The 27,001-nt window shown below is 51.5% G+C and overlaps 3 protein-coding genes across 3 annotated transcripts; all 3 read left to right on the top strand.

Annotated features, from left to right (window-relative positions):
- Nucleotides 1-7,636: 7,636 nt before the first annotated feature.
- On the top strand, nt 7,637-9,204 carry B4GAT1 (beta-1,4-glucuronyltransferase 1; the record flags this gene model as incomplete). The annotated part of the gene is made up of 2 exons (XM_080911825.1): nt 7,637-8,765; nt 9,013-9,204. Exons 1-2 carry the CDS (start codon nt 7,710-7,712, stop codon nt 9,202-9,204), a joined length of 1,248 nt encoding a protein of 415 aa, XP_080767951.1. The 5' UTR covers nt 7,637-7,709.
- Nucleotides 9,205-11,409: 2,205 nt separating this feature from the next.
- BRMS1 (BRMS1 transcriptional repressor and anoikis regulator) lies at nt 11,410-17,680 on the top strand. The gene is made up of 10 exons (XM_080912959.1): nt 11,410-11,535; nt 13,638-13,846; nt 13,944-14,034; nt 14,188-14,315; nt 14,469-14,548; nt 14,632-14,728; nt 15,212-15,304; nt 16,265-16,380; nt 16,781-16,820; nt 17,199-17,680. Exons 2-10 carry the CDS (start codon nt 13,678-13,680, stop codon nt 17,204-17,206), a joined length of 822 nt encoding a protein of 273 aa, XP_080769085.1. The 5' UTR covers nt 11,410-11,535; nt 13,638-13,677; the 3' UTR covers nt 17,207-17,680.
- Nucleotides 17,681-19,175: 1,495 nt separating this feature from the next.
- On the top strand, nt 19,176-24,287 carry RIN1 (Ras and Rab interactor 1). The gene is made up of 8 exons (XM_080913296.1): nt 19,176-19,271; nt 19,361-19,433; nt 19,577-19,635; nt 19,771-20,511; nt 20,741-21,046; nt 21,358-21,489; nt 21,624-21,775; nt 22,586-24,287. The coding sequence occupies exons 2-8, from the start codon at nt 19,387-19,389 to the stop codon at nt 23,033-23,035; spliced, it is 1,887 nt and encodes a 628-aa protein (XP_080769422.1). The 5' UTR covers nt 19,176-19,271; nt 19,361-19,386; the 3' UTR covers nt 23,036-24,287.
- Nucleotides 24,288-27,001: the final 2,714 nt, after the last annotated feature.

Genomic DNA, 27,001 nt, shown 5'->3' with positions numbered 1-27,001 from the left:
CTGGGTAGGGCAGGGATGGTTGTAACCACATGACAGATTGAGGGGGGCTGGTTCTGAGAGGTGCAGAGATCTGTATGCTGGCTCTCTGAACCTCTTGACAGCTGAGGAGGCCAAATGGTCCTTGTAGGGTAACCAGGGTTTGATTCCCAGCACTCACTCCAGTTCCAGGGAATCCAACACCCTCTTATGAGCACCAGGCACATACATATATAATTGTTTTAATTACCCAATATTTATAGCAATAAAGGCATGGGAGGTATAAATAGAATTAACCTGCTATCTCAGTGAGGTAACTTTATTTTCTGAACTACATACGAAATAACACTTTACAAGCCTGATTCTACAACTAAACGACCAGCTCTTTAGAAATCTCCTATGTTGGGGCTGGTGAGATGGCTCAGTGGTTAAGAGTACTGATTGCTCTTCCAGAGGTCCTGAGTTTGATTCCCAGCAACCACGTGGTGGCTCACAACCATCTGTAATGGGATCTGATGTCCTCTTCTGGTGTGTCTGAAGAAAGTGACAGTGTACTCATACATAAATAATTTTTTTATATCTCTGTTATTCTACAGAGCTAGTTTCCCTTTCTCTTGAGTGCCTCCAAATTCATTAGCTCTCTTTCCTAGAATACTGTTTGTTCTGGAGAGTGTGCTTTATTCCAATTGCTTATAAAAGTCTCTAGCTCCTTCTCCCTACACCCTTGGCGAGATGAACCAACACACTGTCATGGGGAGGGGCCTCCCAGCCAAATCAGTAGGGGCCATTTCACCTTTACAGTGGGGTAGCTCCAGGTACCTCCAGTCATGGATCAAAGACCACAGACCTCTCTCAAGCAACTTGCCTTAAAATAGGCAGGAACTTCTGGTTCTTTAAGGTTCTAATTTAAGCCTGTATATCTTGCTAACAATTAGGTTTTCTATGTATAACAACCAGATATCCTGTGACATCCATACGTGCAGGCAAATACTCCTTACATACAATACAGGTAAATAGAATGCAGGAAGCAGTAGCTTTGTGGTCATAAGAAGAGCGCTTGGCTGAATAGCTACGTCTTGCTACTCCCCTTCTTGAGCCCCCAGCTCTCCTCTGCATCCGCTTCCTCTCCCAGGGATGCTCAGTCTCAGTTATTCTAACCTCAGAGACGCTCAGCCTGAGCAGGGTCCCTGACAGATGGAGAAGTGGACTCCTTCATCTTTGCACACATGTGCCCCCTGTTCTGCCCAGTAAGGTTCTCTACCCTCCGCCTTGCATGGACATTCACGCTCACATCATATACCAGAGGCTGAGCCAACACGGGGCACTTGCTTACACCACAGGCTCTTGGTGTCTTAGAGGATGGTAAAGTAAGCTATGACTCTGGAAGCAGGAATAAGCTACAAGGCAGACCTCAAGTAAAGGCCAAGACTTTCTGATTGAGGCTGGTGGACTGGATCCCAATGCTTGCTGAGTCTTCTCCCGAGAATCCTCTAGGCCCAGCTGGCTGGGTCAGGAAAATATCCCTCCCTCCAGGTACAGGTCAGGCAGTCTCAGGAAATCCACAAGAGCCACTGTCAACTGGAACATGCCAGAAGGAGGCTGGCTTAAAAAAAATTTTTTTTTATTTTAAAAAATGTATGTGTGGGGCTGGAGAGATGCCTCAGTGGTTAAGGGCACTGACTGCTCTTCTAGAGGTCCTGAGTTCAATTCCCTGCAATCACATGGTGGCTCACAACCATCTGTAATGAAATCCGATGCCCTCTTCTGGTGAGTCTGAAGACAGTGATAGTGTGCTCATATACATTAAATAAATAAATAAATAAATAAATAAATAAATAAGATATGAGTGACATCTTGGTTGGGTTCTCTTGCTGTGAAGAAACCATGACCACAGTGTGCAGGCAGACATGGTGCTGGAGCGGTAGCTGAGAGCTCTATATCTGGATCTGTTGGCAACAGGGAGAGACCATGAGCCACTACACTTGGCTTGAGTTCCAACAAGGCCATTCCTCCAATGCTACTCCCTATGAGTCTATGAGGGCCATTTCATTCTGTACTGGTTGGGGTGTGTGTGTGTGTGTGTGTGTGTGCATGTGTGTGTGTGTGCATGTGTGTGTGTATGTGTGTGCATGTGTGTGTGTGTGCATGTGTGTGTGTGTGTGTGTGTTGTCCACAGAGACCAGAGAAGTGTCACATCCCCTGACACTGGAATAAGGGTTGATATGGGTGCTGGGAACACACACATCTAAGAACAAAACCTGGGTGCAGTTCAAAAGTAGTCAGTGCTCCTAACTGCTGAACTGTCTCTCTGGTCCATATCCCCCACCCCTCCCTTTTGTAAGACAGGGTCTCATGAGGCTGGCCTTGAACTCACAGAGATATGCCTGCTTCTGTCTTCCAAATGCTGGGATTAAAGATGTACATACCATACCCAAAGGACGCTGCTTTCAGTGTTAGGACAAATGCTTGAATAGAAGGGTTGCCCCTGTGTAACTGTGATAAAGAGATGTAGGTTTATATTTGTTTTTGAATGCCTAGGCCTCATGCTAAGCTTGTCCCCAACTGGCTCATAACTCAGTTCTCCCATTTATACTAGTCTAGGTTCTGCTAGATTGGTTGGTTACCTCTCTTCAATATCTGCAGTTCAGTCTCTCTCCTCTACATCTTAGCTGCTAAATCTCCCAAGCCACCCTCTTTCCCAGAGTTCCTCTCTCTGCCCAGAAGTCCTACCTTACTATTCTGCCTTTTGCTGTAGACCATAGGCTTTTTATTTTAACCAATCAAAAGGTGCAGGCAGGCAAAGAAGGACAAAGACACATCTTCACACAGTGCACAAAGCATCCCTCCAACACGCCTGTCTGTCCGTTTCCTGCTGCCCAGTGTTGCTCCTACCACCTCCTCAGCCCTGATACAGTTCTGCCAGCAGACTCTGCCTCACCTCAAAGCAGCCCATTCCCTCCAGCAAGCCCTTGGAAGTATCAGTATGGAGAGAACCAAGCCAGCTTCATTGGAAGGACACAGGCACTTGAAGCTCAGTCTTGACCCTAAAGTTGCTGAACCTTTTATAAGGAGGCTGGGTAGCCCTGGCTACAATTCTACACATGAGAAGCACTTAGCAGTGGGGTAGGTGCCTGCCTGTAATCTCAGGACTTGGAAGGTGCAGGAGGATCAGGAGCTCAAAATCATCTTTGGCCACATAGGGAATTTGAGGTCAGCATGGACTTCAGGAGGCCCTGTCTCAAAAAGAAACAAACAGGGCTGGAGAGATGGCTCAGAGGTTAAGAGCACTCGCTGCTCTTCCAGAGTGCCGGTGCTCACATTACGGTTAGCAACTGTCTGTAACTTCAGTTCCTGGGTACCCGACACCCTCTTCTGACCTGTCCATGTAGTGCACACACATACATGCAGGTATATACACATAAAATAATATGTAAAAATGGTTAGAAGGTGGAGTTTAAAAACTAAACAATAATAATAAAAACATCAGAGAATTATCTGACACGTGAATTGGTGAGCTCCTTCCCTGGCCACTCACCACAGCCATGGTCTCTGCTTTGGATAGTGCTGAAACCTTGGTCTGGTTAGGGTCACTAGGCTAAGACTGGGTCTAGATGTTTTGCCTACATGTATGTCTGTGTATCACATGTGTGCATGGTGCCCTTAGAAGTCAGAAGAGAGCGTGAGACACCCTGAAACTGGAGTTGCAGATGTCTGTGACCATCTTGTGGGTGCTGGGAATTGAACCTGGGTCTTCTAGAGCAGCCAGTACTCTTAACTGCTGAACCAGCCCTTGAGCTGAGTTTTGAGCAAGGACCAGGTACCAATTAGTTGACCCTTATGATATGGCCTGATCCATCTTCCTTTGTGAGAGGATCCAATTGACTCATTCCTCATGGGAGAGCACAGCCATGTAACATGGAAAGATATTTTGAGGTAGTCAGCCTACTATAAGGAATCAATGAGGGGACATCAGAGCATGACAGAACAGGGCATGCCTCTGTAGTCATAGCTGTTGCCATGATACTGTGGGTGGACCTGGATGGTGTCCTGTTGTTTTTTTTTTTCTCAGGGTTTGGCTGAAGTCACCTGACTAAGCCTAGGGCATTCTCAACCTTCCTACTGTTGTGTCCCTTTAATACAGCTCATGTTGTGGTGACTCCCAATCATAAAATTACTTTTGCTGCTACTTCTTAACTATAATTTTGCTACTGTTATGAATTATAATGCAAATATCTGTTTCCTGATGGTCTTGGGCAACCCCTGTGAAAGGACTGTTTGACCCTCAAAGGGGTCTTGACCCACGGGTTAAGAACCACTAAAGACTGGAGTTGGTTAGCAGGTGCCTCCTAGTCCTGCTTTGGTTTGTTTATTTGTTTGAAGTTCTAAAGACTTTCGACAATAAATCTTAAAAAAAAAATTCTGGCAAAAAAATTTTAAGGCAACGAAAAGTAATAAATCTTTGCAGTATTTTTGTCTCTGTCTCTCTCCCCTTCTGGGTTTGTTGGTTGGTTGTTCCAGTTTGGATCTTAAATGTTTTCAAGGATTATGTGTTGAGTCTCTATTTGGGTTTTCCGTTTGTCTGTTTTATTTTGAGACAGGATTTCTCTGTGTAGCCCTAGCTGTTCTGGGAGTCACTCCTCTATGTGAGTTTTTAATCTTTGGGATTTTCCTACAGCCACAAAAAAAATCAATTCACACGAGGACCCACGTGATTGGCTCAAGAGGGAGGGAAAGTGGGCCTTGCTAGAAAAGAATTGCCTTTATCTGTCTCAACACATCCACATCGGGGAACAGCCAGAAGGGCTGAGGCCAAGCGTAGCTCAGAGATCTCAGGAGGGAGCTGATCTAGTCAAGGGGCGGTCTCTAAGACCTGAGAGACACAGTAATGCCCCAGCAGCTGTCTGGAGTAAGGATCACAGTGGAGGCGTCTGGCAGGAAAAAATCTGGAAGGGATTTTTTTGTGGTGAACTGAAAAGTTCCCTCAAATTTCAAAGAATTTACAAAGTCATGTGCATACACAGGGAGGTGCCTGTTCAGAATTGGCCTGAGAAGATCCTGTGTGTCACCTGAGCAGGTCCTTAGAGTGGGGAGAGGTTATGGCCGGGTTGCATGCAGCTTGGCTGATGCTGAAGACAATTCTCAGCACAGAGCTAGAAGCCATGCTTTCTCTGGACAACTGTTACCAGTGGTAGTGTCAGTCATATCATCCAAACTTTAAGACAGAAATTGAGCTAGCCATGGTAGGCATGCCTGGAGTCCCACCAATGGAGGACACAAAGCAGGAGAACCACTTGAAGACAACCCTGGGTTCCATACTAAGATAGGCCAGACTCGATGGTGCACACTGTACCAGATACCCAGGAGGCAAACTGGAATCTCATGAGTCGGAAGCCAGCCTGTTTTACATAGTGAATTCCTGGATTGCCAAGACTACAGAGAGACCCTGTCTCAAAAACAGACAACAAAATCCCCACACCCTCTATCTCAATACCACAAACAATAAACTAACGGTAATGGAGCATCCAGATGTGCTGGTGCACACTTCTGATTCCAGCACTCCAGAGGTGGTTTACAAGTTCAAGCCCATCCTGGACTTCAATATCAAGGTACTCTTTAAAATATAATGATGATGATAATGATAATAATATAATAAGAAACAGGGTCACCCAGGGTAAAGTAGAGCTGTACCAGTACCCACTCCACCACATTCCTATTTTATTTTCCTCACTATAGCCCTTTCTCAGCTCATAAAAGCCACCAAGGGTTTCCTTCATATAAAATATATTTATTTTAAAGTTCTGTTTTAGTAGTGTTTATTTTGTGAAGTCTATTATTCTAAGAGTTCTGTTGGTGAAGAAAAAAATTAAAAACAGAATTACTGAGCTATATATCGGTAAGAAAAAAAAAAGTGAGGGAAGATATGCCCGCCCCCACCCGGTCCCCAGGATTTCTCTGTGTAGCCCTGGCTGTCCTGGAACTAGCTCTATAGACCAGGACTCGAATCTACCTGCCTCTGTCTCCCTAGTGCGTGCCCCACTATGGCCCAGTAGAAGTTGTTATTTTTATTAATTATTGACCAGGTTATAAAAAAACGAAACAAAACAAAACAAAGCCGGACGATGGTGGCGCACGCCTTTAATGCCCGTACTTGAGAGGCAGAGGCAGATGGATTTCTGACCACGAATCCAGCCTGGTCTACACAGAGAAACCCTGTCTCGAAAAACTAAAACCAGACCAAACAAAAGTTCTCACAGTGCAGCAAGTCTGATTTCCGAGCCCTCTGTCTACAAACCCGGGGCTGAAAGTTCTGAACCTCTCCTCTCCTGCTCTCTTCTCTACCAGTATATGCAAGGTTCCCTATCCCAGTGCCTAACATAGCCTTGGCAGAGAGCTGGCGCCCCTGAGGATTACTGTATTCATCTGTGAAATGGAGGTATCCTGAATGTTAATGACCCTACAGCCTGTGGAAGTCACCCACCCACCCAATCCAACCCTGCCGCTTAGTGTCCTTCCTAGTGTACCCCAGCGCTGTGTTCTGCCCTAACCCAATCTCTTGACTTGGTTAAAAAGAAAGTCAAGTATTTTTAAGTCAGTTGATGAAGCGGTGTAGGACCACCCTTCCCCCACACTTGTGCTAACCGGTTTCCATTCATCCACAAACACTAAGTGGCTGCTGTGGGGCTATTCGAAACCTACTGTTTCAGCGCATGCGATGGGCCAAGGAGTGCGTAAATAAGATGTTTCCATCCTGAAGGAAGCGAGAGGAAACAGCAGAGATTTAAACAATCACACTCCTGTAGAGAACATTAAGTGAGGTCCTGCTGGTCAAAATCCGAGTTCTAATCTTAGAGGCAAAAACCTCTACGCTGTACTTAGGAGAAAAAAAAGGGGGGGCGGGGTAGAGCTTATCACCATCCAGGTTCTGAAAGCTGTAGTACAGACCTACTGGAAACATGGGCTGTGGGTAAATAGTTTGAAGAGAGTCGGACCCCGGGATTTTTCACTTTGCTGCTCACAACAGGCAGAATGTGGAAAATTAAGAATCCTTCTCCCCATAAAACATGACCGACGAGGATGGGATTCGAACCCACGCGTGCAAAGCACAATGGATTAGCAGTCCATCGCCTTAACCACTCGGCCACCTCGTCCCACATACTATAGGCCTTTCTACATTCCCATATCTTCCATCTCCTGCGCACCTCCATATTTTCATGCATGGCTCCAGGGCTCATACGGAAACGTTCAGAATAAAAAGAAACAGTAACAAAGAGTTCTTAAAATTTCCTCTACGAAGACTTCAACCGAGAACCGCGCCATCACGCTAGAGATGCACAAGCTCTGCCGGGGTTCCATTCCCCAAGACCAGGCGAGCGCACCGAAGTTTCCGGACACGCTAGAGCTGGGGGTGGGGTGGGAGTATCTGCGCCCAGTTCCCCAGGGAGAGAAAGGCGTCCCGGGGTCCCCGACCACGCGCAGAGATTGCGGCTAGGTTCAGCGTTTGCACAGCGCGCACCGAACAACCACGGCTGCAGTAGCTCCTCCTCTCTCACAGAGGGCGAGCTGGCACGCGCCTCCACCAAGCGGGCGGATGGTGGGCGGGGCTGCGCGTAGGGCTCGGCTGGCCTCGGCTGGCCTCGGCAGCGCTCGGGAGGTTGCGGTAAATCCGGGCTTGCGGTGGCTGGCAGAGGCTACGGCCCGGTGGTCCCTGCTTCGTGCCGGGATCCCCGAGAGCCATGCAAATGTCCTACGCCATCCGATGCGCCTTCTACCAGCTGCTGCTGGCCGCGCTCATGTTGGTAGCGATGCTGCAGCTGCTCTACCTATCGCTGCTCTCCGGACTGCACGGCCAGGAGGAGCAGGAACAGTATTTCGAGTTCTTCCCGCCGTCTCCGCGATCCGTAGACCAGGTAAAGTCTCAACTCCGCACCGCACTGGCCTCCGGAGGCGTTCTGGATGCCAGCGGCGATTATCGGGTCTACAGGGGTCTACTGAAGACCACCATGGACCCCAACGATGTCATCTTGGCCACGCATGCCAGCGTGGACAACCTAATGCACCTGTCCGGACTTCTGGAGCGCTGGGAGGGTCCGCTCTCCGTTTCAGTGTTCGCGGCCACTAAAGAAGAGGCGCAGCTGGCCACGGTGCTGGCCTACGCGCTGAGCAGCCACTGCCCCGAGATGCGCGCCAGGGTCGCCATGCATCTAGTGTGCCCCTCGCGTTATGAGGCCGCTGTGCCCGACCCCCGAGAGCCTGGGGAGTTTGCCCTGCTGCGGTCCTGCCAAGAGGTCTTTGACAAGCTAGCCAGGGTGGCCCAGCCTGGGATTAATTATGCACTGGGGACCAACATCTCTTATCCCAATAACCTGTTAAGAAATCTGGCTCGAGAAGAGGCCAACTATGCCCTGGTGATCGATGTGGACATGGTGCCCAGCGAAGGGCTGTGGAGAAGCCTAAGGGAAATGTTGGATCAGAGTAACCATTGGGATGGCAGAGCCCTAGTGGTGCCTGCGTTTGAAATCCGCCGAGCCCGCCGGATGCCAATGAGCAAGAACGAGCTAGTGCAGCTCTATCAGGTGGGCGAAGTCCGGCCCTTCTATTATGGGCTGTGCACGCCTTGCCACGCGCCCACCAACTACTCCCGCTGGGTTAACCTGCCAGAAGAGAGCTTGCTGAGACCTGCCTACGTGGTGCCCTGGAGGGACCCCTGGGAACCATTTTATGTGGCTGGAGGAAAGGTGCCCACGTTTGATGAACGCTTTCGGCAGTATGGTTTCAATCGAATCAGCCAGGTACGTAAAAGGGAGAGGGCATGTGGGACTGGGATGGATGTGTGTCAGGGGTAGAGTGACCATTTGATGAACCAAGAAGAAAGTGGTTGGATGGTGTAGAACTGAGGAGGGTGGAGTGATGCTTTAGGGGCGATCATTTTGGCTCTGGGGATAGTATTAAATTATGACCTCTCTCTGTCTCCCTCTTCCTGTCTTCCCTCTCCCCTCCTCCATCTCTCCCCTTCTCCCCCTCCCCACCTCTCTCCAGGCTTGTGAACTGCACATAGCAGGGTTTAATTTCGAGGTGCTGAACGAAGGTTTTCTGGTTCATAAGGGATTCAAGGAAGCATTGAAGTTCCATCCCCAAAAGGAGGCTGAAAACCAGCGCAATAAGATCCTTTACCGACAGTTCAAACAGGAGTTGAAGGCTAGGTACCCCAACTCTCCCCACCGATGCTGAGTCCTTTTCTTCCATGGTCGGAGAATTTTCAGCATGTGGCCCTTCAGGCCTGATGGGGTAAGGACATGCCTTCACTTTACAGAGGTAGCTGTGGTTTTGGAACACTGGACTTGACTATGGGGTGCTGGGAGCAAGTCTCAGCTTTACCACTAACTAGCTGTGTGGCCTTGAGCAAATCCTATTACTTCTCTGAGCCTCCACTACCCCGTCTGTAAAAAGGGAGGTTGAAAACCTACCTCACAGAACTGTTGGCTCAGATGAGACGCTGTATTTGAAAACATCCTGGAAACTTCGTACAAATGTGAAGTATTGTTAATATCGCTACAGTGTTATTATTATGATATTGATATTATTAACAATGTTGGGTGGATAGCGGCAGAGCAAAAAGTATGAATTGGCTAGAGGTGAGAAGCTTGAGTATTTAATAAAACGAACCTTTTGGAAAGAAAGATGAAAACATAGAATGTAGTGCTCAGAACTGGGGTAGAACGTAAGCTTCCCCGTTCTTTCATGCCTTCGCCCTCTGCCCTCCGATATCCCTGAAGGAGGAAGGGGTCTGTAGGCCCTGGGGGTTAAAGTCCCAGATCTGTGCCCTCCAGTAGGTTGGGCTACTCATTTGCCTTCGGATGAGTGTATAAATAAACGAGTGTTACACCCACAGCTGGCTCTGTTACTCTCCTAAGCTGATGGGTGGTGGGCCAGAGCATCGTGTTATACAGTGGTGGACCCAAGGACACAGACCACAATACTAGGACAGGCTGAAGGCCTGATAGACTGTGGACCGGTTGCTATGGAGACCCGTCCGCCATATCCCGGCATGCCTGGACACCGGTGGTTCCATTGTAAGCGTCACAATGGGCGCCTCCTGATGACGCACACGGAAGCGTCGACACCTCCAGGAGAAAGAGGGTCCTGCGCAGCTCTGTCCGGGAGACCAACGGCGGCGGCGTTCACGTCCTAGGTCCGACAGCTCCCCGGGAGTCTCTGACGTGAGGCCGGAGACCCCAGTCCCTGCGGTGCGTATGACCACGCCTGGCGCTGGGTTGGCCGTCCCGGGTCGGAGCCAAAGCAGAGACTTAGTCGGCCCTGCTCCCGCGCTGGCCTGAGAGGAGCCCGCGGTTCTGAGGGTGGATCGGGGTTGGATGCTCCATTGCGCTGCAGAGTTTGTTCCCAGTGTTTGGTGGGGGTTGGGGTCTGCTTTCCCTGGTGGTTTGCTCTGGGGTTGCTTATACGTCTGTAAAGAGAAATTTCATGTACTCCGCACTTTACAATGTGCCTCTTCCACTCCCTTAGCAACGGTATACCCCCTATTTGTACCCGGGATAAGGAGGGACAGTTGTGACTTCATTTAACGAATTCACCCTGCGTTTTACAAAGCATATATACCACGGTGAAAAGGAATTGTCAGTGCGGAGGGGATCTGAGGCTTGAGAAGGGGAACGATGAGATTGTTTTGAAGATCTGGATTTTCAAAGCAGGAGGAAATGCTACTAAACGCTCCTGCAGCTCTGGCACTATAATTACTTGAATGGGTGTGAAGGAGCGTTGGCCACCACACCAAGAAGTGTTACCAAGAAGTAAAAGCCAATTTCTGTACTACAAAGGTTTCTTTGTTTAATTCATGTTTAGAAATCTCCAGTCATCAAATGAGCTGGTACTGCACTAGGTGAATAGGACAGGTTTCAGCCCCTGTCCTGATGAAACACCCACATTTCACCAGGTGGACAGACAAGAGAATGGGAGAAGATGAGATTAAAAAAAAAAAAACTTTCTGGGGGAGGGAGTGTGTACCTACCTGACGGGGAACACTTACAGAGCAGCAACCAGAGATGTAGAAATATCACCAGTAACACCAGTATGAACTAGAAGCTTCTACATCCAAGATGGTTTATTCTCTCTCAGGTGATCTGACAGCATCGATCTCTCATGTCTCTTCATTCTGAAAATACCTTCCACCCTAACTTTTGGATTTTTCAATCTACTCTACAGAGGTTTCTCCCCCTGCCTCCTTTGTTGATCTTGGGAATTCCAACAAAGACCTTGTCTCACGTTTCTGTCTGACTAGTCAGAACACAAAGCCTAAACAACTTGCCATATGTAGGTAGTGGAGCCTAGGTCTAGTGGAGGCTTATACACCCATGTCCCTGGTCCCTTTTCTCACTTCTAGGTCTTAGTACTTGTTCTTCACTCTGCCAGGAATGTTCCTGTCGGCCTGGTCCTCACCTAGTCTGTCTCCCTCTGGAAGCTGTCACTGTAGCAGCAAGCTTCAGATCCTGTGTAGACACTTCTCCCATAGCACCTTAGTTTGAATCTCTTCACACCATTATAAAGGTCTGTTTCTTTGCCTTCTCTCCCGGGAATTTGTTATTTCTTCAAGGCCAAAGACTGTGTCTGTCATACAGTATAGCATCTGCCACAATCCACTGCTGGTCCCTGGCATATATTAGGTGTTTAGTAAATACTAGATAAGCAAGAAAAAAGGTGGAGGGAGTGGCTTAGCAGAGTTTATTGTTTCTGAAAGGTCTAAGGCAAGCACTGAAAAATGTTGGCTTGGGCTACAAGGAAGCTGATGTGATCTGCCGCAGTGGTTTTTAGTGTGAGTTCTGGGTATCCAAATGCTGAGAGTCAGGACAGCTAGTGTGCAGACAGCCCAGAGAACAGTAAGAAATGAAGTAAACTGGGCCGGGTTTAACATTTCTGCATTCATTCTTTGATCTACTCATTCATTTGGAATAAATAAGTTTCTGATACAGCCTCACCAGCTATTGCCAGCCTGAAACTAACTCTGTATTTCTGGCTGGGTTTGAACTTGTAGTAATCCTCCTGCCTCTGATTGCTAAAATAACAGGCCTATACCACCACACCTGGCTTTATTTTGTTTGTTTTATTTCCAAAGGGATCTAGCCCAGCCAGGTACCTCTTCAAGCAGCTCTACCGCTGACCTCTGCCCCAGACAGACTGCTCTTGTGTTTAAGACAGAGCATCACTATCTAACCCAGAATGGCCTAGAACTTTTGCAGACCTGCAAGTGTGTAGAAGGTTGGGATTATGTGTATGAAACTCCTCAGGCTCAGTACTGGGAATTGAGACCAAGACCTCATATAAGCTAGAAACCTTCTCAGACTTCCCTGCTTTTCCCTCTCCACCCCCAGAAGGGTTTACCCTGGCTGTCCTGGAACTTACTCTGTAGGCTAAGCTGGCCTTGAACTCAGAGATCCACCTGCCTTTGCCTCCAGAGCACTGGGATTAAATGCATGCACTACTAACACCTGGCTTCTCTTTTTTTTTCCTTTTATGTATGAGTACACTGTAGCTGTCTTCAGACACACCAGAAGAGGGCATCAGATCTCATTACAGATGGTTGTGAGCCACCATGTGGTTGCTGGGATTGAATTCAGGACCTCAGGAAGAGAAGTCAGTGTTCTTACCCGCTGAGCCATGTCACTGGCTGGTCTTCCAGAGGACCCAGGTTCCATTCCCAGTCCCAACATGGCAGCTCACAACTATCTGCAATTCTAGTTCTAAGAGATCTGATACTTTCTTTGCAGACACTGCACACATGGTGCAAAGACACAGGTATAGGCAAAACACTCATACACATAATGTAAAAACTATGTATTTCTTAGAGTCCTAGGGCTGGGAAGACAAGGTTGATGAGCCTGTGTCTCACGAGAATCTTTTTGCTAGAGCACCTCATTTAAGGAGGTGGAGGAGAAAGGCTCATTTTTTCAGGAACCCTCTGTTGATTAAGGCCATAAGTACACTAGAGGGCAGACCTCATCATCCAAACATCCAATCTTGGGCTAACCAAATGGTTCAGCAGGTAAAAGCAACTGCCACCAGTGTTCAGTCCAAGAATCCACATGATAGGAGTTGTACAAGTTGTCCTCAGACCTCTGTATATGCCCTCTTCTCCCTCTTCCTCCCCACCCCGTGTGTACACATGTGTGTATGTGCATGTGCGAGTGCGCGTATTCTGAAGGTCTCATCTCTAAACACTTGCACATTAAACTTCCCAGTATGGGCCAGAAAGGAGCTGAAAACCATAGGCAGAAGAAATACTGAGGACAGGAGAAGGCCAGGGGACTGTGGGACAACACTGGGAAGCAAAGCCAAGGACATTGTGGGTAGAATAATAACATGGGCAAAGAATGGGGATGGGGTGAGAACTGGCCACTTAGTACGGTAAAGGAGCTGAACTTACAGTTCAAGTGCAGTCTATGAAGGGTCTTGTTGGAACCAGTCCAGTCAGAAGCTTGGGTCCAGTCCCATCCACAGTGGGGAACCTTTCCCATTGTGACTCATAGCCTTGGTCAGCATTCCCATGCATCCCAGAATTCTGTAAGAGGAGCAAATTCCATCAAGTGTGTGTGTGTTCAGTGTGGTAATGCTAGTCATTTCCCCTCTCTCATTTGAGGCTTGTGTTTTGTCAGCTCCCTGCTTGGCTGCTCCAGTAGTGAATAGTGGCTAGTAATGGCCCATACTCCCTCTCCCAGAGCCCAGATGCCCATCCAGCCTTCAGGCAAAGAAACAGAAGAGATGGAGGCAGAAGGCGATTCAGCAGCTGAGATGAATGGGGAGGCAGATGAGAGTGAGGAGGAACGGAGCGGCAGCCAGACTGAATCAGAGGAGGAGAGCTCAGGTGAGCCCCTGCAAGCCCTGTCTGTCTGTCTGTCTGTCTCGCACACGAGCAGCAGCCTGCCCCTGCAGAACCCATCCTAATTGCCCTCTCACCTCAGAGATGGATGATGAGGACTATGAGCGCCGCCGCAGTGAGTGTGTCAGTGAGATGCTAGACCTGGAAAAGCAGTTCTCGGAGCTGAAGGAAAAGTGAGTGTGGGAGTGCTGGCGGGCCTTTGTGCAGCTGGGGTGTAGGTGCCCATAGTGTGAGCAGAAAGGGGGGCAGGTGTTTGGCAGTTTGACAGGCACTTGCAAGTAACCACTGGAGAAGCCGGGGGCACACAGCTGCCTTTTCACTTCCAGGTTGTTCAGGGAACGGCTGAGCCAGCTACGCTTACGACTGGAGGAAGTGGGGGCTGAGAGAGCCCCAGAATACACAGAGCCCCTTGGAGGGCTGCAGCAGAGCCTAAAGATTCGTATTCAGGTGGCAGGTCTGTAGCTGCCCTGTTCTGCTCCCAAAACTAGCCCTCTGTCACCTTCCACTTTGCCCCTGCCCCGTTCACCCTATTATTGTGGCTCTTCTTTTTGGGGACACTAGGGCCTCTGGCCAAACAGAGGCCAAAAAAAGCCTCTCCCTTTTGCAGGGATCTACAAGGGCTTCTGTCTAGATGTGATCAGAAATAAGTATGAATGTGAACTCCAGGGAGCCAAACAACACCTGGAGGTGAGCCAGTGTGGGCCCCATGGGAAGGTAGGTGAGGCTGAGGTCTAGCAGTTCCCATGGCTGAGTGGCTATCCCCCTCCCAGAGCGAGAAGCTGCTGCTGTATGACACACTGCTTGGGGAGCTGCAGGAGCGGATCCAGAGGCTGGAGGAGGACCGACAGAGCCTGGACATCAGCTCTGGTGAGGCGGGGACCCGAGCCTGAAGTGCCCCACCCCTTTCTGGACCTCAGTTTTCCAGGCTGCACAAGGGGAGTCAAACAGCCCACTTCATGGAGTCAGGAAAGGGTCTAGCTCAGTATTTCATATATAGTTGGGGCTCAAGCAGAGTGGGTTCCCTGCTTGCCCCCTATTCAGGGTGGGGACAATATAAAAAACCATAGTCTCCAGGTAGTGGCGTCTGTGTTCATATGGGGTCAGGAAATTTCTTCCATCCCCTGTCTACAGAGCAAATGGAAAACCTGAGGCTTAAGCAAGAAGGGTAATGTTCTTCCCCCAGGCTGCACCAGGGCACCACGAGGCTGCTAGCCTTAACCCAGGGTTGGGGCAACTGTCCTGCTGGTGATGGGGAAAGGAGGGAAGGCCAGGCTGCCCATGATAGAACCACAGGGGTGGCAGGAATTGGTTGTGGGTTACTGTCGTGGCCCTGACTGTATCTCTGCACAGAATGGTGGGACGACAAACTACATAGCAGGGGCAGCTCAAAGACCTGGGACTCGGTGCCACCCAGCAAGAGGAAGAAGGCACCCCTCGTTTCCGGTATCCTTCCGCTCAAGGTTGCCTGACACTGGGCAGGATGACACAGGCCCTAGACTCAGGGAGATTAGAATGATCATGTGGGACAGAGTCAAGCTACCGTCATTTGTGGCCATTTGATGAAAGTGTCCGTTTGTCAGAATTTTCTTTGCATTCTAAGTCCTCCTGAGACCAGCAGTCCCGAAAGAAACAGCAAGCTCAGCTCATTAACTCCTAATAATTTCCTGAGGAAAGATCAGCATTGGAAACCCCTCTGCTTCCCGTCCATGTCCTGGTGCCCCATGCTGTCTCAGCCATTCCTACCCAGGCCTTGCTCATCCCCTTTGTCACAATTACCTGTCTTGTTTCATGGTGTTATGTCAGGTGCTATCTCTAAAGTCTCTCCTGATCCATTTCCCCCACCCCTACCCCCACGCCTGTGGTTCCTTTCTGTGCTGAGCGTGCTGAGGGACACACTGTCTTTGACACTTCTGTGCTGCACAGCATAGTACTGAGGTCCTCCATTGCCTTAGTGTTAGCCCTGGGACCACCTCAGGATGGAGGCGGGAAGGAGAGACATTGAACCACTGTGGGTAGAAGTAGATTTCAGATACAGAGCTCAGACAGTGTTACCGGGAGGGAAGAGGCCAGGATCCACTTTTAGGTGAGGAAGGGTCCAGTAAGCCGGGTATTGATAGCCAGTAACTGTCAGTAACAGGTGCAGGGGCCCTAAGGGTGGGCTGGGCCTTGGTAAGCTGAAAGAGTGAGAATGAGGACAATGGGTAGGGTTTCATGCCTAATACAGTTCTCACACTGGCCAAGAACTAGAGTCCCTGAGGCAGGAGGCAGAGGCCAGCCAGGACCAGGACCACAAAGACCATGTCTCAAAAAAAAAAAAAAAACAAAAAAACAAAAAAGGCTCCAGCACCACCTCCAGGGGCTCCAAGTGCCAGCTCTATTAAGTAGTGGGTGCATGGCCTGCAGGGGAGCCTGTTGCGTTTCTGCGGTCGTCCTGCTTCCTTGACCCGTGTGTGGGCCCATACATTGTGTACATGCTGCAGGAGATCGACATCCTGGAAGACTGGACGGCCATCAAAAAGGTAGGTCCACTGCTGCCTGCTTACACCACCCCGCTCTGCCCCTCCCAACCCTATCCTCCCCACTCCCCACTCCTTTCACCCGGCCCCTGTGCCAGCGCTAGTATCCAAGGATGCCCAGACAGTTTTCTGCTTGCTCCTCAGCAACATCTCAGCCCAGGTACCCTGACTCTGTGGAAGCTTATGGTCCTAGAGGAAGGATGTTTGTGCCAGCCCTGTTCCTGTCTCCTCTCAGAGGAGAGGGGGGCTGCTGGGTAGACCTCCAAGCAGAAACACCTTGGGGCTTGGTACAGAAAAAAAATTTTATACCTCATGACTCAGAGCAGCTTTTATCCTGGACTGTGGGGAGGCAGTTTCGGCAAGCTAAAATGGACTCTAAGGGACCTTTCTTCTCTCCACCCAGGCCAGGGCAGCAGTGTCCCCTCAGAAGAGAAAAGCAGACGGTAAGAACCACAGACATGGTCCTGTCAGAAGTGGTAGCCAGATCTGACTTGGAGGGTTTTGTGGGAGTTTGGAGACTAGGAACCAGGTTGGAGAAGCTCTTGGCTGAGGGAGCAAGGACATGGAGAGGTAGGAAGGATGCAGCGCAGTGGACATGTAGCTCAGTGGTAGTGTGCTTGCCTAGCATGGGCAAGAACCCAGTCCCAAGCTCAACACAAGAAAGCAAACGTGCCTGGAGCCCCAGGCAGGGTGATGAGAGAGGGCTGGAAGAAGAAACCCTTATGGATGAGGGGAGCAAGGCACTTCCCTCAGTGCCTTCAGGAGGTGGTGGGTGTCATTTTGGTTCAGCTTCCTTCAGCAATTTTCCTGTTATCTACTAGGACCCTGACCCTGCATTTATTCTTGGAGGGCCCTTGGAGCAGCTGGTACCACACACAGGATTAACATCTCTCTGCAAAGGCAGGGGGTTGCCTAGTAGCTCTCCAGTGTTACTGCTGTCCCCTGACCCACCCTCTGCCACCACTGGCCTGGACTCCTCTCCTTGGCATCTGTATAACTGTGGCCCTGAAGCTGACCTGGACAAGCAAGACTGTTGTCTCCATCCCTGACCAGCCCACACCCACCCGAAGAGTAACTTCCTCAGGCCTCATCCAGAGTTGAAGAAGCCACCCTCCTGACTTTCAACCCTGGCCCTCAGCCACTGAGCCAGGAGCCAGGCCCTACTGCAGGAAGGACTCTGGAGCCAGAGACATGTTGAGTCTTGCCCATCCTAACTGCTGCTGGGGATGATGGCTTCCCAGGCTTTCTCAGGGCCATTTCTGGTGTCTGCCTCTCAGATTCCAAAAACTGGAATAAAACTTATCCTGGGACCTTGATATGACTGGTGTGTGGCTGCTGCATCTTACAAGGGAATCAAGGCTTTTGTGGAAAGCACCTAAGACAGACTTTTCTGGGGTCCCTGTAGTTTGGGACATTGTGACTTAGAGAAAAGCCTAGGGAGAGGAAGTTGGGACCAGAGCAGGAAGTTACACATGGCAGAGGCAAAGAGGTGAAGCACGTGGCCTTGGGTGGTGAAGGAGCTTTTGCACATGCCTGGAGACCAGGTTATGTCTGCACCTGCCCCAGACACTTGGCAGATTGGCAAGGCAGGCTAGCTAGCAGGGCCTGTGTGTGGGAGGCAGCTAGCAGCAGCACCATGTGCTGTCGACCTCACAGCCACACTCCCCCTCTGGCTAACAGTGAGTGTCAGAACCACCCCCAGAACCTCAGTTAAGCAAAGAGCTTAGTTTCCATGGAGACACAGCATCCTTTCTCCATAGCAACCTAAAATCACAAAACCCAAGTTAGGTTCAAGAATGAGTCATCTGTAACCAGTAGGGGGTGCTCTCCCACAGGCTGACCTTCTCCCCACCCCCACCCCCAAGGCTGGAGCAGATGAGCCAGTGACCACAGACTTCTTAAGGTGACCCAGAGGTGCGGCTTGGGCCTGTGGGAACTTGGTTGGCCCTGCTTAACCCCTCCCTACCCCACTGCATAGTGTGAGGAGGCTGCAGAAAGTGCTATGTGGAGGTGGTCCTCCCACAGCTGGGGCCCTGATAATGACACTAGCATAGAGGGCTGGCTCCTACCACTGAAGACTGGGCCAAGAGTAGAAGAGGTGGACACTGGCTACATGGAGTGGACATACAAGGGTTAACTGGCGGGGTGTGACAGGGCGAACCGCCTTCAGGAAGTGTTACTCACCAGGAATGTGCACGCCTGTGCCTTGGGGGTTGGATTCTCTTCCTGAGTCCCAGGAGAAGCTGAAGGAGCTCCCAGCCATGGAAGACCCTGGTGAGACCGGAGCACACCCTCTGGGAGCCACCAGCCTGAACTGTGTACCTGGGTACCAACAGAAAGAAAAGTTAGTAAAGTTGGGAGATCAGCCAGGTGCCGGTGGGGGGCGGGGGTGAGGGCAGTTATAGGAGAAGCTGGTAAGGGCAGGATAGATGGGAAGCCCAAAATGGGGAGAGGTGTTCACCCCAGACCCCTGCTCAGGTCTGGGTGTCTGCCCCCCAGGCCTTCTCCAGACCCCCTGTATGACACACCTGATGCCAGAGGGGTGCAGGTAGGCGGGTCCCAGCCACCAGCACGTACTGTGAGCCTGCGGGAGCGGCTGCTGATCACCCGGCCTGTGTGGTTACAGTTGCGGGCCAACGCTGCAGCCGCACTGCACGTGCTGAGGACAGAGCCTCCGGGGGTGAGTCTCTCCCTTTCCTCAGAGTCTAGCCGGCCAAGGATGGGAGGGAAAGGGCCTGGGCATGGAGGTCCTGAGCCTCCTAATCTTGTTCACTCGCAGACCTTTCTGGTGCGGAAATCTAACACTCGCCAGTGCCAGGCACTGTGTGTGCGGCTGCCAGAAGCTAGTGGCCCCTCTTTTGTCTCCAGCCACTATATCCAAGAGAGTCCTGGCGGTGAGGAGGGTGGCCTTGAGGGAAGGGGCTGGAAGACAGGCAGGGGAGGGAGGTCCCCAGAGAACAGCCTCACTCCCGGTGTCTCTCAGGCGTCTCTTTGGAGGGCTCAGAGCTTATGTTCCCGGACCTGGTCCAGCTCATCTGTGCTTACTGCCATACCAGGTGAGTCTGCCTTCAGGGCACCTGGTGACCCCTGGACCTGCCTCCAGGGACTGCCCACCCTCTGTGTCTGAGCACCACTCACTCTTGACTGCTCCTTGCTCTGACCTTAGGGACATTCTTCTCCTCCCTCTCCGACTCCCCAGAGCCATTCACCAGGCAGCCACCCACAAAGAGCTGGAGGCCATCTCCCATCTGGGCATGGGTAAGGGTTCCCCGTAGCCTTTTACACAGATGGACACATAGAAGCCAAATGGGGAAAGAAAGAGCAACCAAGATTTTTCTTTGTGGGCACCCTCCAGAGCCAGCTCTGAGGCCCCGACTGGTTTCTGATTGATAGAGTTCTGGAGTTCCTCTCTCAACACCAAGAACCAACAGAGGCCTCCGGAAGCTCCGCAGATACCCCGGCTGAAGGCTCGCTCCCCTCAAGAGCTGGATCAGGGCACTGGTGCTGCCCTCTGCTTCTTCAACCCCCTCTTTCCCGGGGATCTGGGCCCCACCAAACGTGAGAAATTCAAGAGGAGTTTCAAAGTGCGTGTGTCCACAGAGACCTCCAGCCCCCTGTCTCCACCTGCTGTGCCGCCTCCCCCAGTCCCGGAACTGCCAGGGACATCTTCCAACCAAACGGAAAGACTGCCCCCTCGACAGCTGCAGCAGAGGGAGAGCTCAGTGGGGTATCGTGTGCCAGGAAGTGCTGCTGGCCCTAGTCTTCCTCCCCTACCTTCACTTCAGGAGGTGGACTGCTGCTCCCCAAGCAGCTCAGAGGAAGAGGGTTCTTCAGGAAGCCCTACCACCTCCCCACGCCTAAGCCGCCCAAGGCACCGGCGGCCTCTGCTCCGGTCCATGAGTTCTGCTTTCTGCTCTCTGCTGGCACCGGAGAGGCAGGTGGGCCGGGCAGCCACAATGCTAATGCAAAACCGATACACAGCTGTGGGTCAGCTAGTGCAGGACCTACTGACCCAGGTTCGGGCTGGTCCCGAGCCCCGGGAGTTGCAGGGCATCCGCCAGGCCCTGAGCAGAGCACGGGCCATGCTGAGCGCTGAGCTGGGCCCTGAGAAGCTGCTACCACCGGAGCGGCTGGGTAAGGCCGAGCCCTGGTCTCCACGGGTTCATATCCCTTGCTCTCCATCCTTTCTTGTCTCCATCTCTCCTTGCCTTGGGCGCCTAATGAAGGCAGTGCTGCTTCCCCTGCGCCCCACCCCCGCCCCTTCTCAGAATTCCATCTCTCCCTCCCCACCTCCTGTCTTGCCCAAGGGACTCCTGCTCTTCCAGGCTTCTTTCCCCTGACTGCAACTACTCTCCTCTGGCAGAATTGGTCCTGGAGAAGTCCCTGCATCGCTCTGTTCTCAAACCTCTTCGACCCATTCTAGCTGCCCGCCTGCGGCGCCGGCTTTCCACCGACGGTTCCCTTAGCCGCCTAGCTGAGGGCTTCCACGTGGCTCGGACCCAGGGCCCTGGAGCCTTCGGGTCCCACCAGAACCTTTCTTCCCCAGTGGAGACCGAACAGGTGCGGCAGAAGCTGCTGCAGCTCCTTCGGGCCTACTCACCTAGTGCCCAGATCAAGTGGCTTCTGCAGGCCTGCAAGTTGCTATACACAGCCCTGAAAACCCAGGCAGGTATGACCCCCCCACTACAACCTTCCCCTGCTCCACTCTTTCAGAGTATAGGCTGTGCACTACCACAGGGAGCCGGTCCCAGAACCCCAGAGCTGCAAACGACATAGGAGGATCCAGTTCTCCATTCCAGGAACTCTAGAAAATGTTGTCTTTCTTCCCTGTAACCTTCTCTGAGGTTGCTACGATGGTCCTGATCTGTTACCTAGTTACCTAGGGTATAGCAGGCGGAGGGGAGGGGTCACTGTCTAGCATGGATATTGGACTTTTGGGCCTCTTGAGGCTGGAACTTCCTTCTTCCCTTGTCTCCACAGGGGAGAATGCAGGCGCTGATGAGTTCCTGCCTCTGCTGAGCCTTGTTTTGGCCCAGTGCGACCTTCCTGACCTCCTGTTAGAAGCTGAGTATATGTCGGAGCTCCTGGAACCCACCCTGCTCACTGGAGAAAGTAAGGGTTCCCTCACTTCCTATCTGGGTGAAACTGGGGCTTCTTAGCTGCTACCAAGTCCTTAGTAATCAAGGAAGGAAAGGCAGGACACCCTGCCCCAACCTGAGGTGCATTTTATGTATCCTGTGTCCCAGGCGGCTACTACCTGACCAGCCTCTCAGCCAGCCTGGCCTTGTTGGGTGGCCTCAGCCAGGCCCGCGCACTGCCACTCAGCCCCGCACAGGAGCTCCAGCGCTCTCTGGCCCTCTGGGAACAGCGCCGCCTGCCGGCCACCCACAACTTTCAGGTAAGGGGCCCTGCCCCACAGCTTTCCCCGACTGGCCATGCTCTGAGAGAATCTGACATTACCCAGCACAGTTCCTCTAGCCTTGCATCAGCCTACAACAGAAATAAAGGGCTGAGTATCAGAGCAGTCCCCCAGGAGAATGTGTTCCATGGGACAGGCACTGGACTGAGTTTCAGGGCAGCCTCCTTGAATCGTCACAGAAACTGCAGGAACAGGGTCGTTGTTTTTCTCATTTTACAGATGAGGAGATAGAAACTGTCAGCAGAGTGACAGCTACTTCCTGGGCCCTAGCACCAGCTAAGGCTCAACCTTCCTTGTCCTTGAACTTCAGTCTGTGCTCCCATTTGGATCTTGGCCAGGGTACACCATTCCTGACCTTCAACCTGCTCAGTCTTGCTTATGAATCCAGAGTTTGTAGCCAGATCCCAGATTCACTTTTTTGTCTATGCCTTGGTTTTCTCATCTCTAAAATGGGCACCTGGGTTGCCATGAAGGGTAGGTGTACTGATGAACTATGAGGGAATAGTTCTAGGCAGGTAGCTCCAGGAACAGTTATGGAGAGAGCTAAGCACACAGTGGACTCTTCTCATAAATCTTTCCTTAAAGTTCCCTCTGGCTGGCTTTGTACCTATACCACTAGCCCAAACACATTTCTCCCTGCCCCAATGTCCCCCTCGGAGCCCACAAGTCAGTCAGATCTACCATGGATGTGCACCACCCCACTATCACTGCACCGCTTTCAGCCCGTTCCCTGTGCTTTGGAGGTGACAACTAAACAGAGCTGAGGACTTGTTCTTGCTTTCCGCACAGCACCTCCTCCGAGTAGCCTACCAGGACCCCAGCACAGGTTGCACCTCCAAGACCTTGGCTGTGCCCCCAGGGTCTTCGATTGCCACCTTGAGCCAACTCTGTGCCACCAAGTTCCGAGTGACCCAACCGGATGCATTTGGCCTCTTCCTCTACAAGGACCAGGGGTACCATCGCCTGCCCCCTGAAGCCCTGGCCCACAGGCTTCCTGCAACTGGCTACCTCATCTATCGCCGGGCAGAGCGCCCCGAGACCCAGAAGGCTGCAAGAGAGAAGGCAAAGACAGGCAGTGAGAGGCCAGAGGCAGGAGCATGGGAGGAAGAGAAAGGGGGTCCAGATGGTGAGGGGAAACCTGAGAAAACTATTGACCAAGAAGGTAAGGATCTGGCCAGAGGGAGTCACATGCAACCAGAAGAGCAAAAGGCAGAGGGAAAACAGGCTTTGGAAGAGTAGCTAGGAGGAGCCAAAAGGGTTACCTGGGCCTCCAGGAGCCTCTAAGTCCACACTGCCCAGTGCCAAGCTTCCTTTACCACCCACACACAGTTCTCTGTGGCGTCTGCCACTGCCCCTAGCCCATCCAGCAGAATGGCAGCAAAGTTCCCCAAACCAACAGCTCTTCCCAGACATAGCATCTGCTGTGCCAAGAAGGAGTATGACTGCCGCTCTGCAGGGCTCCTGGAGTGACCCAGGACCTACATGGCTGGATGGCAGCTCAGCTTAGGCAGGGGAAAGAGGAAAGAAGGGGTGTTAGCAGTCATGGCGGTCCGTAGGGTGCCTCCCTCACCTGTGACTTCTTCCCCAGTCAGAGATGGTCATTGCTCTGGAGGTCAGACCACAGGAGGGAAAGCATCTGTGTTCGTCTTTTTTCAAGATCAAAAATATGCTGAGGCCCTAAAGTATTTCTGGGAAGTTGGACCCTGAAAAATAATGCATACTAGCAGGAAGAGATGTTTTCAGAACAGAGAAAGGTGCTCCACAAACATTGCCTTTGTATCCCGCTCCTTGGGCCCTTTCTAAAGCTTGATAACGAGGCATGGTGTAGCTTGTGGGGTCCCACTGCAGTGCAAGATGGGTAATTCCCAAGACGTCCCAGCAAACTAGCCCTCCAGGCCAGGGCAACGAGCCCTAGAGGGAAACCCACTCCGAATCTGAGCAGAGAAAAATACCCACCAATAGCCACAAGAGGGCGTATACAGCCCAAGAAGCTGCAGAGAGTCACCCACTCCCTTCACTCCCCAACCCCGCCTGGAGCGGTGGGAGAGGTGCGGCTAGAGGGACTGTAGACAGTCACCGGCCTTACGTTCTTACCTCGGCTTGGGAAGTGCAGGGCAGAGACCACTTGCAGTCAGAAAGTCTTAGGAAAGAATTGTTTCCAGACAAAGAAGGAGGACCACAGCCGGTCTCAGAGGTGCTCTCCTGGGCCTCTGAGCACCAGGGCACCAACTTACATGTAATACGTGTACCAACAGGGAGGTACACTTTCAGATCCACATCTAGCCAGTGTAGGATTCCAAGCTAGCCACTAGGCCGCCAATGTTCCTTCCCCACTCTATGCCCCACCTCAGGAGGGAAAAGTGTGTGATAAGGGGCAAGTTTTTCTGGTCCCTAACACCTGGAGGGTGGCCTGGTTCTTTTTTCCTTTTCTCTACCAGCCAGGAGAAGCCACAGATACATCTGCTGGATCTTCAAGGCTCTGAACAAGATGGCCCCTTATTTGTTATGTTTATTCCCTTCCTCCCTAATCCTTTGTACAAGATGGAGCACTCGACAGGTGCTCAATAAAAGGTGTCCACTGACTGAGGCTTGATAATTAGAAACCAGGGACTGGGGTGGGGTGGGGTAGGAAGGCCGTTCCTGGGACTGAGACACAGGATGTGTAGCACTCAGTCCCAGGGGAAGGATCTGGAATGTCTGCAGGAGGTACTAAGACAACCCCAGGGACAGGATATGGAGCTCCTCTCATGGGAACCAGGTTCCTGGGACCTCCACAGGCCCTTCCTTCTTGTGGTCAGTTCTAATTTTGGGCTCCTAGAAGTCAGCCATGGCTCAAAGGAGCACTGCTGGCCCTGCCTGCTTTTTGGACCTTTTCTTCTATCAAAGCCAAATCACTATGAGCACAGTTCAGTGGCAGACCCACCAGGCAGGGGTGGTGGTAATATCTTAGATACTATCTTAGTTAATATCCCCACCTTGTTTTTTTCCTGCTGATGTCTCCATGATATAAAATAGGAACCTGAGGCCTTCCTCAGGTAAGTGGCTTGTTACAGAACTTAAAACTCCAACACATGCCTTCCAGAGAGAAAGAATCATTTATCCTTACTCTCAACAAACAAAGTCATGCATGATAGCACACATCTGTAATCCTTGTACTTGGGAGACTGAGACAGAAGAATCAGGAGTTTAGGGACATCCTTGGCTACATAATTGGAAACCAGCCTGGGTTACATAGTAAGATCCTTGCCCCTTCCTCCCCATCTCAAAAGAGGAGTATGTGTATTTTGTGGCATAAGGAGAGATTCAGTACCAAGTGTTGTGATCTGGCAGGTAACTGAACCACTGCATCCTGAGGACTCCATCCTTCCTACATCTCCCGTGCCCTAGAATTCAAAGCTCTGAGCTGTGCTGCACCTCGTCCAGTGTCCACTGCTGTGGTGCAGGTCAGGGACATTGACCAGTAGCTTGGGTGTCTTGAAAGCAAACACATCACTTCCTTGCATGGTAATGTTCCATTTGTCATCTTAAAGTCACCCCAGTTATACGTGTGAGTTTCTTATTGTCTGTCTTCCTCACTAATGTGCCAAAGCCAAACAGGCCTCCTTCCCCGAAGGCCTTGGAGACCTAGAACAATGCCTTGGCCGGAACTGGCACTTGTAAGACTGTGTGTGGGATGACGCAGAATGGTCTGGGAAGACTTCACAGAGACCTGTTCTCTCTGCTCCTTCCTGGTGCTGGCTCATTTTTTTCTACTGTTCTACTGTGGGGTGTGTGCACCCCACTTCAGCCTTACACCAGGAGCTCTTCTCGGCTGATGCTGCCCCAAGGCATGAATGGCCAACTGGTGATAAAAGACACCAGGCATCACTGGAAAGGGGGCTCAGGAATAGGGTGAAGAAAGGGCTGCTTGCTCAGGTTCCTGTGAGATGATCTGAGGGGTGGAGTAAACAGCAGTCACTGAGACTCAAGTCTGACCCACCCTCCTCCCCCTCCTTAACTTCCTACTGTGGCCTTGTGAGCTGTGTTCACACCCACAGCTTAGAGCATGGTAACACTCTGACCCACATTCCAAAGCAAAGCAGTGCTGCTATCCCAGGTGGTAAGCATAGTGCCCAGGCATTCCCAAGATTAACAGGCACACCCAGACACCACTAGGACACACATGGGGATGGTGTGCCACCAACACACACGTCACCACTCAGACACAGTTACATCCAAGCTCCTAGAGACATACCAATAGCTTCTACTTCCTGCTCCTGAACCCTGGAAGTGTAAACACCCCCACAACATACACAACTCACATGTTTTTATACTCTGGAGCAGGAACAGGAGATCCAACCCCAATCTCCTAATATCTCCTACCCAGCCTAGCCTATCCTGGCCTCAGTTCCCCACACAGCCCTTGGTGGGGCCCCCTGAGAAGACTGAATTGCTGGGAAGACCCTTGAAAGGGTGCGGTGACCTCACGGGCTAGGCAGGAGCTGAGGCAGGCAGGCTGGGCGGGGCAGCCTGAGCTCATCAGATTCCAGCCTGATTCACTAGAGAAGCTGGAGGATGGGGCAGAACACTGGAGGAGATGGAGCTCTGGGGACCTGAGTGGGGTTTGGATCCGAGTGTCATGGTGGTGGCCCTTCCTGGAGTTCCCCTGGGTAGGACTTAGGCCCCTAGGCTGAGCTGTGGAATGAGACAATCAGCCCTGCCCTCCAGGCCTGAATCCCCCCCACACCCCGCTTTAGCAGCTGGATGTCTTTAGCTGGGGAGGTGACCTTCAGTCCGTCTTGGATCCTCCAGGCTCAGGCTGGCAGGCTGCTTGGTGGATTCTAAAGGTTAGGAAAGGCCAGACTTGCCTGGTCCCATTACATGGGGCTGGGAGGGTTACAGACCCACGCTGCCTGCCCTGCCGGGAAAAGCCTTTGCTGCAAAGTGAGAATGCATGAGCTGCCTGCCGGGGGCCTGAGATGGTTACTCCTGCCATCGCCAGAAATCCATGTGTTCCCAACTGAGGGATGCTTACAGGGGGGTGGGGGAAACCAAGCTGCCCAGACTCAGCTGCAGGGTGACAGGAAGAAAGAGTGGGGGCAGGGTGAGGGTACAGGAAGTGCCTTTCTTGGAACGCTGCACCAAAATAGACCATTCCATCCCTACTCTGGGTCTGGAGTCCCACGGGGGAGGTGTGTGTCACCAAGGAGACCCTCACTGGGGAGG

Source organism: Micromys minutus, assembly GCF_963924665.1.
Source record: "Micromys minutus genome assembly, chromosome: 2".
Taxonomy (NCBI): Eukaryota; Metazoa; Chordata; class Mammalia; order Rodentia; family Muridae; genus Micromys; species Micromys minutus.
The sequence above is the reverse complement of the archived record's forward strand: the minus strand, read 5'-3'. Positions and strand labels throughout refer to the sequence as shown.

What these genes read in the sequence shown, in the direction of transcription:
- BRMS1 (XM_080912959.1), top strand. Translation starts at nt 13,678, where the DNA reads ATGGCCCATACTCCCTCTCCCAGAGCCCAGATGCCCATCCAGCCTTCA. An exon ending in GATTCGTATTCAGGTGGCAG is followed by an intron (nt 14,316 to 14,468) that starts GTCTGTAGCTGC and finishes TCCCTTTTGCAG; the next exon opens with GGATCTACAAGGGCTTCTGT. An exon ending in GAGCCAAACAACACCTGGAG is followed by an intron (nt 14,549 to 14,631) that starts GTGAGCCAGTGT and finishes TCCCCCTCCCAG; the next exon opens with AGCGAGAAGCTGCTGCTGTA.
- RIN1 (XM_080913296.1), top strand. Translation starts at nt 19,387, where the DNA reads ATGTTCCCGGACCTGGTCCAGCTCATCTGTGCTTACTGCCATACCAG. An exon ending in TGTGCTTACTGCCATACCAG is followed by an intron (nt 19,434 to 19,576) that starts GTGAGTCTGCCT and finishes CCGACTCCCCAG; the next exon opens with AGCCATTCACCAGGCAGCCA. An exon ending in CACCCTGCTCACTGGAGAAA is followed by an intron (nt 21,490 to 21,623) that starts GTAAGGGTTCCC and finishes CCTGTGTCCCAG; the next exon opens with GCGGCTACTACCTGACCAGC.